The sequence below is a fragment of the Molothrus ater genome, chromosome 6 (assembly GCF_012460135.2).
Source record: "Molothrus ater isolate BHLD 08-10-18 breed brown headed cowbird chromosome 6, BPBGC_Mater_1.1, whole genome shotgun sequence".
Classification (NCBI taxonomy): Eukaryota; Metazoa; Chordata; class Aves; order Passeriformes; family Icteridae; genus Molothrus; species Molothrus ater.
The window spans coordinates 23,080,964-23,093,393 of NC_050483.2; the positions used below are offsets into that span (position 1 = coordinate 23,080,964).

The 12,430-nt window shown below is 34.5% G+C and overlaps 1 protein-coding gene across 8 annotated transcripts in view; it reads right to left on the reverse strand.

The window, feature by feature from the left end:
• FUT8 (fucosyltransferase 8) overlaps window positions 1–12,430 on the reverse strand; it is a 98,609-nt gene that overhangs the window by 8,057 nt on the left and 78,122 nt on the right. For all 8 annotated transcript variants that reach the window (XM_036383845.2, XM_036383846.2, XM_036383851.2 and 5 more), the window contains 2 exons: window positions 2,029–2,275; window positions 710–886 (listed from right to left, as the gene is read on the reverse strand). In XM_036383845.2, the coding sequence (XP_036239738.1) occupies window positions 710–886; window positions 2,029–2,275 (424 nt within the window). The remainder of the gene's footprint in view (window positions 1–709; window positions 887–2,028; window positions 2,276–12,430) is intronic.

A 12,430-nucleotide genomic window follows, 5' to 3' on the forward strand; every position in this document is an offset into this window, starting at 1 on the left:
ATTAATTTACAAGGAAATACAGGTCATCTAGGAGTAAATGAAAGTTTACTGCGTATCCATGTTCTAGAGAGCTAGAAGAGGATAGAGGGACAAAAAAAAAAGGGACAAATACACTGTAAGAAGTTGAGAATCCCTATATTTAAGGACAAAATTATTCAACATGTAGATGCAAGTCTTCTATGTTATCACTACAGAAGTCCTTCTGAAAGAGGGAAGAGCTGCACCATAAGCTTTTCAACCCACTTAAAAAAATTCCTCTGGCAAATGCTCACATTTTTTGGACAGGTTTTATATACTTCTTGATATATTAACCAGGTTTTACAATATTTCTAATTAGTTTCTTTTTAATATGTATGTTCAGTAATAAATGCTGTGTGTTTATTATTTATATTTTCTATTGTTTATGTATATATTATTTTTATTTAACTCCGTTCTACAGCATTGATTTGTTTTTACATAGTCACAGGTATCTTGTTCAACTCTTCCAGATTTTTAAGATTAAGCTTTGAAAAGCATACTTGGGAGAAAAAAAACCCAAAAAAGCATATCTGAGAGAAAAATCAAAATCACTGGAAAATTAAATGTAGTCTTAACTGAATAAAGGACTAAAAAATATTATACTAAAACTTGTGGTGCACAATAGTCAGAAACTGTAAAGCTAACCGGAAGAGGAAGGAAGGAACTGTAATATAAACATAATTCATCTTACTTGGATTTTGCCTCTTGCAACAAGGAAGGGTCATCTGTAGCCAAATACACTCTTTTTTTATCCACGTGCATCCTGCGAGCAAGAAGCTCAAAGCGCTCTTCCACGTGCACCATGTACTCTTCAATGGGGTGAAACGCTGCCTCAGTCCCCACCTTGTCTGTCCTTCGGACGTGGACACTGGAAAAGGGAAAATCTAGGAATTACATTTATAAACACTATACATACTTCAGCAAATGAAATTTTAGATTGAATGTATACATAAAATAACGAGGGATTAAAACTCATCCATGTCCATCATGACACACTGACAATATGAAGTCAGTCTGCTCTCAAAAGCAATATAATAATCTGACAAGGAAGGCAAAGGGTAACTGAAAGAAAGGAATGAAAGACATTGAATTATAGCATATAAGGTGGCATTCCTTTCAAGCACAAGGTTAAGTTATCTACTGAAGATAGATAATGCCTGATCATACAGGTGAAAAGGAAAATAGGAGTATTTGCCTCGTATAATGCATAGTCTGAATTAAGGTAGTTACAAATGCATTTTTTTGACCTCCTTGAAACGTCTCCAGACACAGCAGCAGTGAGGTGCCCACTGGCTCAAGGTCAAAAGCCAACTAACATTTGGATAACCTACTGTGTACTCCTAGATAAAGAAAGTTTAAGGATTGAAGGAAATTCTGGCAAAGGAAGAGGACTCCAGCACAGCAGCAGCATTTTTCAGACTACATGATGGAAAAGCCTTTCTCCCACAAGCTGCTTTTTACTGCTTTTCTTCCTTCTCTCCATATCTCCCCACGCAGGCCTTTCCAATTCATCATTATAGCTGGGAAACAACAACTGTAAAAACACCAGCAGGAAGGGAATGGCACATAACATGTTCATATGTAGCCAGTGATAAAATTAGTCGTGGCATGTAAATTATAGGCTTAGCCTTTTTTCTCTCAATGTAAAAGCTACAGGCACTGGAAAGAAGACATAGACAATAAAGTGCCTGGAATACAAGCTGTAAGGCAATTACACTAATGAAATTCTGTATTACCAGATGTGGAAGGACATCTGTTAAAAAACCTTCTGTTGAGCTGCCTTTTACATATCTGTCCAACGGCAGGTAGACAAGTGTGCTGAAGAAGTACTTGTAATCAACTTGTATTATGCACAGTTAAAAAATAAGAGCTTTATCTAGAAATCACATTCTCTCCCCACAAAATACTTAGAGACTCTGATTATCATCATAAAACAATTTTTTCCTGAACAAGAATCACTACATACACATATTAAAGGACAGACAGTTAAAAAGAAAACTAAATACCCACCCGATCACTGGATGTTTGAAACCAAGTTTCCTTGTGGCTTCCTCTATTTCCTTTTCTAGCCAAGGCTGTGGACGAATCAAGTATTTCACAAACTGTGAGACCCACCACACTGCAGGATCCCCATGTACACGAATTAGTCTATCAGCCAAGTCTTCAGGGACAGCCAAGGGCAAATAGGGTGGCCGTGGGTGTAAGCTGTCAACAATGGGAAGTTCCACCACCTGAACATCCTTATCATTAGTCTCACCTGTTTTAAAATATATACTATGATGAGTCAAGTACTTTACTTTATTCATAAGCTTTACCACTGGCAAATAATATCCCAAACATATCAATTCACCTGTATCTTCAATTTCAAAAAGACTACCTAAACCTTGCTCTACTTTTTCAAAAACAGCACTAACAAATCTAATAAAAATCATAATTTTAAATGAGATTTATATACAAGCTGGATCTAACAATGACCTCAAATAGAACAAAACTGAAAGTTCTTGAATTCTTAGCAGCTGGTAGTTAATAAAATATAAAATGTATTCCTGCTTATATATTGATACCTTCTTATATGCAACTATACCATTACTGTGTGCAAAGGCTTATCTGGTTATCTAAAATGTCTAAAATTCAGTTACTTCTTTAAAAATTAAACATTTTAAGGCATAGGAAATAGTTAAAAAAATAAATAGAGCTCTGCTGCTATTTTGACCCCCTTTTATTCAGTAAATATTTTTGTTCAGTGACTCCTCCCAGTAAATTTCAGATATCATTATAACCACTGAATTAGCTATTCTGTTGTTAGAAGAGGAGAAAGACAATTCCTGTCCTCAAGAACTTAAACTAAACTAGTAAATTAAATAGACCATGGAAAACACAAGCACTGTATAAGCATGTGATGTACCTACAGGTAAGAATTTGTTATATTTAAAGTATTAACTACAGTAGAACATACAGATGGTTTAGATGGGATTTAAAAATTACACAAACACAACTGTCTACATAACTGGTAATTCAAAGCTACGTTCATATACTGAAAAAAATTATAATACATGGCAACATAAAAAAAAAACATTAAATTTTTAAAGCACTGAACATTTTAGCTAATATTTCTAGTATGCCCATTTCCTCCAAAATAATGTTTCCATTGTCTGTAGTATTTACTGGCAAAGATGGTTAGTTCTCCCTTTAGTGCTCACCAACCAGGAAAAAAAAAACTGCTTTAAATACAAGCAAGTCAAACTCATATAACTTTTGATGACCAAATAAATCTTAATGCTGAAAAAAAATCAATTCAAGGAAGGAATAATGAGTTTAAGAACAATTAAAGATTCAAAAGGTTACAACACTTTTGCAAGACTAGTCAAAATTCTGCAGTAACTCTCTGAGATAGTTATTTAAATAAGGAATGTTTGTTATGCTCAGGTTTATTTCCAATTCATTTTTACCACATTTGGAGATCTATCTTCTAAGATGTCTCAATATGTAAGTATTTTACCACTGTATACCATCACTCTAAGGGATTCTTTAGAAGAATTTCCTATATTACAGGTATGGATGATTCTTTTTAATTCAAGAAGCCAGTTCATTTTTTTACCATCTATTAAATCACACTCACAGGAAAATATTTAATAAAAGTTCATAAATTCAGCAAAAATATTGAGCATTTAAAACTTCTTATAATATGATGGATAATACTTTATTAGTATGTCTTCAGAAAGCTGCAATAAAGAAAAGGAGCATGAAGCCAGGGAAGTGCTAAATGTGGTGCAAATGTGAAGTATCAGGCAAAAGTCTAGACAATAAATGTTTAGCTTGGGAATGGTAGGAAAGAGTGCTTGAGGTTCCATTACCTTTTTCCCCTCAGCTGAGAATGGGAGAAGAAACAGGATGGCAAATAAAACAATAGCAGTCTTATCCAAGAGAAGAAAGAAAAGACTTCAATCTTAAGTTAGAGAAAGAAATTTGCTGCAAACCTTTTATGGGGAAAAAAGCAGGTAATGCAAATTTGCATATAAAAGGTAGATTTTTATTAAGTACAGCATCACTGACAAGCTTTAAAACTTTGTTCTGTGACTGAATAAATGTGTTGGTCTGTAAACATTCATTTGTAAAGTTTTGCTATTGATAAAGCTGATTGAGCAATCTGACCCACTATTTGACATTCCTACCCTGAAAAGCACTCAATACATTGTTCCATCCTATTTAAAGGATGAGCATGCTTCTAAAAATTTCCATAGGTTGTCTTAAGGTTTTGGAGAAAATGAGATTGGCCAGAAAGAACTAGGAAAACTCTCAGCATATATAGCAAACTATATTGAAGTATACCAAAATCACAGAATATCCAAAAAGATTGTGCAAAAGAATCAGATTTCATCTTTCAACTCTACATGATATGTTGTTTGAATAGTAACGAAGTTGCAAATGTATTTCATTAAGGAAAAACAATTTGATTGTTGTTGACACTACTAGGTTGAGCGTTGTCTTTAAAAAAATTAAAAAAAAAAATTTTACTCAAATCATAAATTTGGTCATGGCTATTTCAATTATGTTGTAGCATGTTAATTTCTTACATACAATCACCATCTGCTGATGTATATGTGTAGCTATGTGTACAATTCCAGAAAACCTTATGGCAACTCTCTAGACTGTATTAGCTGTATTATCATATCTTAATGAAGGAAAAACTCCCTATCAGTCTTCATTCACTTTTAAAAGTATGAGATAGTAGATGCAGTGAAAGGAAAACTGACAGCAACTGTTTGCTTTTGCACTGAACCAAACCAGTGTAGAGTAACTCCTTAGTAACCCTGAAGGAGTAAACAGCCTTGCAACAGCCATACAGGCAAAAGACAGCATTCTTACCCTACTGATCACTTTTTTTTTTCAGTATTTGTGAAAAGATTCCTAATAGGCAATGAGCTTGTCCTATTTTCAACAGGCATAGTTTAAAAAACTGTTATCCTTTTTTGGGCAGCAGGATATTGTTTCATTCTACTCAGAAATAAGCTGCAATCAAAATCAATGATTCAGGAGATAACCAAAACTCAGATTAACAGACAAGCAGATATATTAGAAAACTATAAGTCACATCACTGATTCATACAAATTTTCAACTGAAGATAATGAAACCAAGTTAAAAATACAGAATTAATTTTTAATCCACACTTCAGTTGTTAGCTACATTTTCTCTAATTTGTAAAATGTTTGAGTTTTTTCTACTTCACAGATGTATTTTGTTAAGTAACAGACAAGCCATAAAAGGTAATAATCCATACTAGTGTTTGCATATTTTTCTCATGTTGGAAATTTAAATCACAGCATCATCATGTCAATCAGGTCCAATTCCCTGCTCAGTGGTGGTACAATTTTGATATTTGATACAGAATCATAGAATTATTTAGGTAGTGAGATACCTCTAGAGTAGTTATACATAACTTACATGTCAGCAAAACTTCAAGTTACTTCTGATGTGATTTATTTACTTTTACAGTTGTCAAAATTTTTCACTATAATTCTATTTACAGCTTAACTTTCATATGACTCCAGGTGCTATTTTTCAGTTTGGAATAATCTAAATAATTGTCTTCCAGAGTTCTGCAACTTAATCCTGTTTTGGATTTTACTTCACTGAGCAACCAAAGATTGAGTGTTTTTCCAAGAGTCATAAAATACTGCAATATTGAAAACACACACTCTTACCATAACAATGTACTCAGGAGGAAGGTCCTGGACTGAAAATTATTTTAATTCAGATGACCGATGCCAGTTGTACCATCTAGCTCTTATTTATTACCAGTTTTTGGATATGTTCATCACTAATACATCAGTAACATAGTTTCAATTTTCACAAGACACACTGAATACTTTTTAAGCACTGCAATGAGCTCTGTGTGTTATAAAAAGCATAACTTTGCTTCATTGCAGTATCCCAATGTGCCCTAATCACTTTATACCCCTCAGGACTTATATAATTTTTGTGATTTGGCATAACCTTACCGTCTGTCTACTTCTCAAACTTACTCTAATTTAAAGCCTATTTAAAAAAATTTGCTGTTTGTATCTTTCTTATCAACTTCTTTTGGAAGCCTGAAAAATGTTGATTTGACTCAAAAAGATCTTTGGAATTTTGTCATTTTAGGTAAGCTTACTTTCTGCCATCTGAACACTGGCTCATACCTGCACTTGGATGGGCATTTTCATTGGGTGTTTATTAATTTCTTACCTGAAAGGAAGATGACATTTTACCATGCAATCACTACTATTAGTTAATGTTAACTGAAAACCTGTTTGATCATTCACTCTCCTGATATTTCAAAATTCATCAGCTAATTTTAATTTTTTCAAGAAGTCCTTAGAAGTATGCCAAAGAACGCCATGCTAAGGACATTCCTTTCTTGTAACTGAGAATTTCAATTTAATTTCAGTTTGTCTTGCTAGCAACACAACTGAATAAACTGATGTAAAAATGGAATAGCTTCCCTGCTTTTCTGTTTCTATAATATACTTAATTAAGCTGATATTAACTTGCATAGACTTATCACAGATCCACTTAACTAAGCTCTACAGCACAAAGACTGACTGCCAATTTGGAACCTTACCCAAGTGAACAACTCTAAATTCAACTGCAGGAGATGTCAGAGTGCTGGGAAAGCTGTTTGACTAGCACAGGGCACGGTGAGAGGACTGTGCTGAACTCTCTCAAGGCTCCTCAATGTCCTGCTGGTTCCTGTTATGTATTGCAAAAGACAGCAGGTTCAGGGCTTATGCTGATACTTCAGTGCTTTTCTTTTCAGACATAGTAAAAAATGAAAACTATGCAAAGTTATGTCATGTTATGCTCTTCATGAATACAAAGTTACCTCACAATATCTTTATGCCATAGTTGAACTATAAAATGTAATTGCCATGTGTGACGGTGTTCACAGGGCTTTTCAGGTGAGGGAAGAGACAAGATGTTCAGAAAGCTTGATTTATTATTTTATGATATATATTACATTAAGACTATACTAAAAAGAATAGAAGGAAAAGTTTCATCTCAGAAGGCTAGCTAAGCTAAGAATAGAATGGAATGAATAATAAAGGTTTGTGTCTCAGACCGAGAGTCCAAGCTAACTGGGCTGGGATTGGCCATTAATTATAAACATCCAAGATGGGCCAATCACAGATCCACCTGTTGCATTCCACAGCAGCAGATAACCATTGTTTACATTTTGTTCCTGGAGCCTCTCAGCTTCTCAGGAAGAAAAAATCCTAAGAAAGGATTTTCATAAAAAGATGTCTGCGACAGCCATGAGGTAAAAATCATATTTTTCTTTTAAACTAGTCAATGTAAAATACAACTCATATATCTAAATGGGTTTTTTTCTCTAAGCTTTAACTTTGTACAATTTTAATACAGAATTTTTGAACTTGGTTTTCTGAACTATTTCTCACTAGTGTTCCACTTACTAAGTTTTTAATCATCCTTTATGTAATCAAGCCATTTAAGGCAGACAGGTGTTGAATAAATTTGGTGCAATTCTGATTTAAAGAAACTGAATATAGTCCTTCTTTTTCCCAGGTTTCACATGCCATATGGATAGTGTTGTCCCATTTGTCATCCCAAGGGGCTGAATCTTGATACCTTCAGGAGTGAATAAACCAAAATCTTTTCAAACATGCCAACATGCCTTCTATTACTTTTCTCAATCCAGCACTTCCAAGGCTTTTTTCCTGCATTCTTTCCTCTCCTCTCCTGCACAACTCTTGCAACTACCCTCACTTGCTCTCACATCTCTTACCTCTCTGGGTACCGTTTGCATGTTGAAAAGTGGCATCTGTGATCAGTCACTGCCTCTCACTTCCTCACAGGCCTGAATGTTGACTTCAGTTGCTCTTTACACACACACAATCTACCTATTTTGAGGACTTTTAACAAGACCTATTTATTTTAGTCAAATTTGGCCAAAATTCATCCAACATTCAGGACTTAAACGAAGTTAGGTTTAAGAAGAGCAGATAGAAAGGTAAAGCATGAGGACAAGACTTTTGCTCTCACAAGAAACTTGTCTAAAATAAATCTGTAAAGATATTATTTTATCATCTCCCTCCTGAAAAGTAGAACTTTAATGATAGTCTTTTCTGCTCCTGCAAAAACTGTAACTCCCAGAGCTACTGAACTACCAACATATCTTTGTAACACAAGTGACAGTATTGCAATAACATTTATTTTCCCATGTTATTCTGGTTCTTTGATAATCCTACCCATAATCAAAACCACAGCACAAAGATTAACAGTGCTCTTACTGTCCTAACAAGTGATGAGATTCCAGTGAATGCTTTCCCTTTTGACCTGATGGAGGTCTCAACTGAGCGCAACAATTTCTGCATTTGCAATAGCTCTCTCTTAAAAAACAAAAGCAGTGAGGCCTTTAGAGCCTCTTGTTCCCTCTCTAGCAGTTCGGGTGAGCTGCCTTATAAAGACCTATATTTCTGTTTCACTCTACTGAAAACTTCTCATCGCTTACCAGAAGCTTTATGTTGGCAACTGTCACATCACTTTGAGAGAGCATTAAAAAGTAAAGATTTTTCCCATCCTCAATTATTTAGATACCCAGCATGTCAGCTGGAAAGAGATCCGGAAACAGATGAAGAGATTGCACAAATGGACTTCACAGAGCAGTCAGAAGACCATCAAACTAGGTAGAAATCAAGAAGCTTACTAGCAATTTATTTTTCCTTTTATCTTTATATATTCAAACTGCTTTTGAACAATGCCCCATTTCATCTAAAGAGCTGATATGAAAGGGGTACCTGCTAAAGAGGAGCTCCAATTCCCTGGCTACTAGAAAATATCATGAAATGTATTTGCAAAGGCAAATACACTTCTATAAATGCAAAGGGGTTTTTCCATGTTACCCAAGTCTAGTAATTCAAGTAAACAGAATTGATGTTTTAAAAGTAAGATCATATTTACATTAGGATAGTTGAAATAACTCAGGAACACATAAAAAAGACCATTACAACTATATTAATGAAAAACCAGTATCGCATTTGGTTTCAAACAATTGAACTGAAGCTTATTCTCTATTTCAGTGTAATGTTAATTATTATATATTTGAAAATAGTTCCAAATACTTGCTTTGAATATTAGGTTATCTTTTCTGGAATAGAAAATAGCTTATTTTTACAATAATCCTTCAACAGCTTCAGGGACTTATCTCTTGCCTGCATATGCTGACTGGACATACACTCAAGCCTGTAACAGGCATGTATAAGCATGTAAAAAACAAGACAACATGCAGATAGTACTTCATATTTCATGCCCTAGAAGCTTCCAACAGGTCATGACAATGGAGTTTAATATTTGTAGCTGCCTGTCCAGGCATCTAATGGAGAAGCACTCCCAGTTTAGACAAGACATTTACTGTCTCTTTGAGATACTGGTTTATAACTCCTAATCTTGTATTGTTCTAATTTGAACACTTGGAGGACTCCTCTTTCAATGAATTAGTAGAAGTACCTCCATATGCAAGCCCAGATGGAACACAGCTCTCAAGGTATTTGTAGACAAAAGGACACTTTAGTTACCCATAACTAAAACAGGAGAGAATAAACCTTCCATGTTGTTTGAGATTCATAGCAGTGAAGCACACGTCACCTTAACAATGCATCTGAAAGAAAAAAGGATGCATTCTACTTCCTATGGTGTACCAACACGAAAGGAGAAAATCAAGGGTGTAAGCCTGCAATAATGGAAAAGGAATTTTTTTTGATCTTCAGTCATAGGGGAAAATGTAAGGGAAGCATTAAGAAAAAAATCAAGAAAAATCACACAGAAATAGAGATGCTTGCTCCATAATTATTACAGTAACAAACTATTGTTAATTTTCACATTATAGGAAACTTAAAAGCACTAGTTTAGTTAAGGCTACTTGCAAAAAAAACCCACCTGTTTTGTTCAGGTTTGTATTCAGGATTTATGTAATACCAGCTAAAGGGAAACATCTTCCAAAGATTTCTCTACAATTAGCACAATCATATTCATAGACATGCAGTGCCAAAAATGTGGTACTAAAGTAAGTAGTATTGTTTCATTTGAAATGCTAAATTAAATCAAATGTTAAAATTAATGTGGGTCTTCAAAAATGGCTAGATCAGTGCAATAAAAGGCAGCTTTTAAAATTTCTTATCTGTTCACAACACTAGAAATAAATCAGTTGGCTGAAGGCCCAAAGATTGAGAAATAAACATAAAAAATGCAAGAAAGTATTTCTGCCTTAAAAGTCTTACTTTAACTTTCAGTTGTTTCACATGGTGGAAGAACTTTATTCAGAGCCATTTGCCTATAAGCAGCTTTTCAATATGACATTCTAAATCTAGACAAGAGATATATCTTGAGAATTAGCTGATATTTTAAGGTTCTCTTTTAATTCATTACTCAAATGTAAAAAGACAAAAACCTTTTAGGACTTGGTGAAGTTACACTGAAACGAATGAAATGCCCAGGCCTTGTGCTACTGTAAAGAACTAAGAGTAGCTGCATGAAGAGGAAAAATGGCCACCAAAATAATTGATATATTCCCAAGCACCAGAGCCATAACCCATAGCACTGACAGTGCTCTGGGATGTCTCCCACCTGGAAAAGACAGTAGTCATTTTCAAGATGTAGGAAGGGTTTCGATGACTTGAATTCAACTCCACACCTGCCAGCTCAGGCTACCCTTGTTTAAAGATTACTTTAAAATAGGTAATATTACTTAACTAGAACGTTGTAATGACCAGTGTAATACATTAAAAAGTTGTTCAAAACTTCAATGCAGGTTCTAATTCCCCAAAAACCTAACAATGCTTCAGTTTGGATTGAAATTTTTGCAGCCAAACAAAGAACTCAGATTCACATTTCAAACTTTGCAGTTTGTTTGAGACCTAACATACTTAGTTTACCTCATGCCATCTCTTCATATATTAAAAAAACCCTGATATTTTTCATTTGAGTACAAAACACACTATTCTTCCCTACTGTGCATGCTGGAGTACAACTTTTCAAGTAAAAAATTTTTGAAAAAAGCTTTTCAAAATAAAAATCAAATAAACTCTAATATTAAGCCAATTTGTAGCTCTTTTGCTTATTAAACAATCCTTAGAAGGGTGACAATTAAGCAAAAACATTTCTTCCAGTTTGTAATGGACATTTTGTTTACCAATCTGTAATTTTTCGTCCATGATTTAATGCTCACGAGGAAAGTTTGCAATTAACCATTAACCTCTAGGTACTAGTTTGGCTACTACATTGTGGGGGGGCAACATCAACCTGTTAGGAAAAAGGGAAAGTCATGCTTCAAAGTGTAGTATTTCATGCAAATAGCATAAGATCTGTGATCAAATACATGATCGATTATTCCTACCACTGAACAGAACAAAGCCAAGAATCCTTTTCCCCACCTCCATGCACTCTTTGGATTTCTAAGTCTTCAGCTTCCCCTTATCAAGAAATGTAGGGAAAGAAGCCCCTGCTTTTTGGAAAGTAATTTTCTTCAGTGAGGGCACATTTAGGTTACCTTCCTTCATTTCAATGCAGTTAAAGAATTCTCATGGAACATGTTTCCTAATCTGTTTATAGTCCTGCCCATGCAAGGAACTATTATCAAACACTCAACTGCATTTTATGCAGACATCAAATCTCCACCTAAATTAGCAACGACAAAGACAACTCACTGTATACAAGCCCAATGTTTTTGCTTCTTTAACATTTTTTGACAGATAGCATGATTATATACATCAACCTTTAAAGAAATACAGACATTCTTACTTCTGTTGTCAGAAAATTTACTGGACAATAGCTGTATTTAAATTAAATTATTTCCCATTTATCTCCCATCCTGTTGAAAGATGCCACTGACATGCAAAACAACTTCCAAGAACACCATTCTTTTACCAAGAATGGATTAGATCTGATGTAATTCCTCATATAATTAGATGAGAATCAGTGGTACGTTTAGGCCACGTAAATGGCTTAATTGATTATAGCGTGAAAGAACACACAGATGTATTTTATTACAACCTCCTTAAAATACAAAGTAATTTAGTTTAGTATGGCAGATTTGGGACTGCACAAGTGAACTTCATGACACAAGTTTTAAGACAATACTAAAAGTATTACTACAAAACAAACAAATTAAAAAAAACCCATAGCCACTCCAAAACACAAAAAGGCAAATATTCTTCTGGTTGAAAATCCCCAAAAGAAATAAAGCTAGTTACAAGAAAAGACTTCATCTTCTGTAATTCCAATGTCAGATTGTGCCTTTTTTTTTTTGCTTTTCTGTTTCTGGACCCGTCGCCATAATAGGGGTCAACAGCAGCAGTGAGTCATTGTTAAAAGCAGACCTCATCTCTAATCAAAATAATCCAGCCACATCTTTGTCTA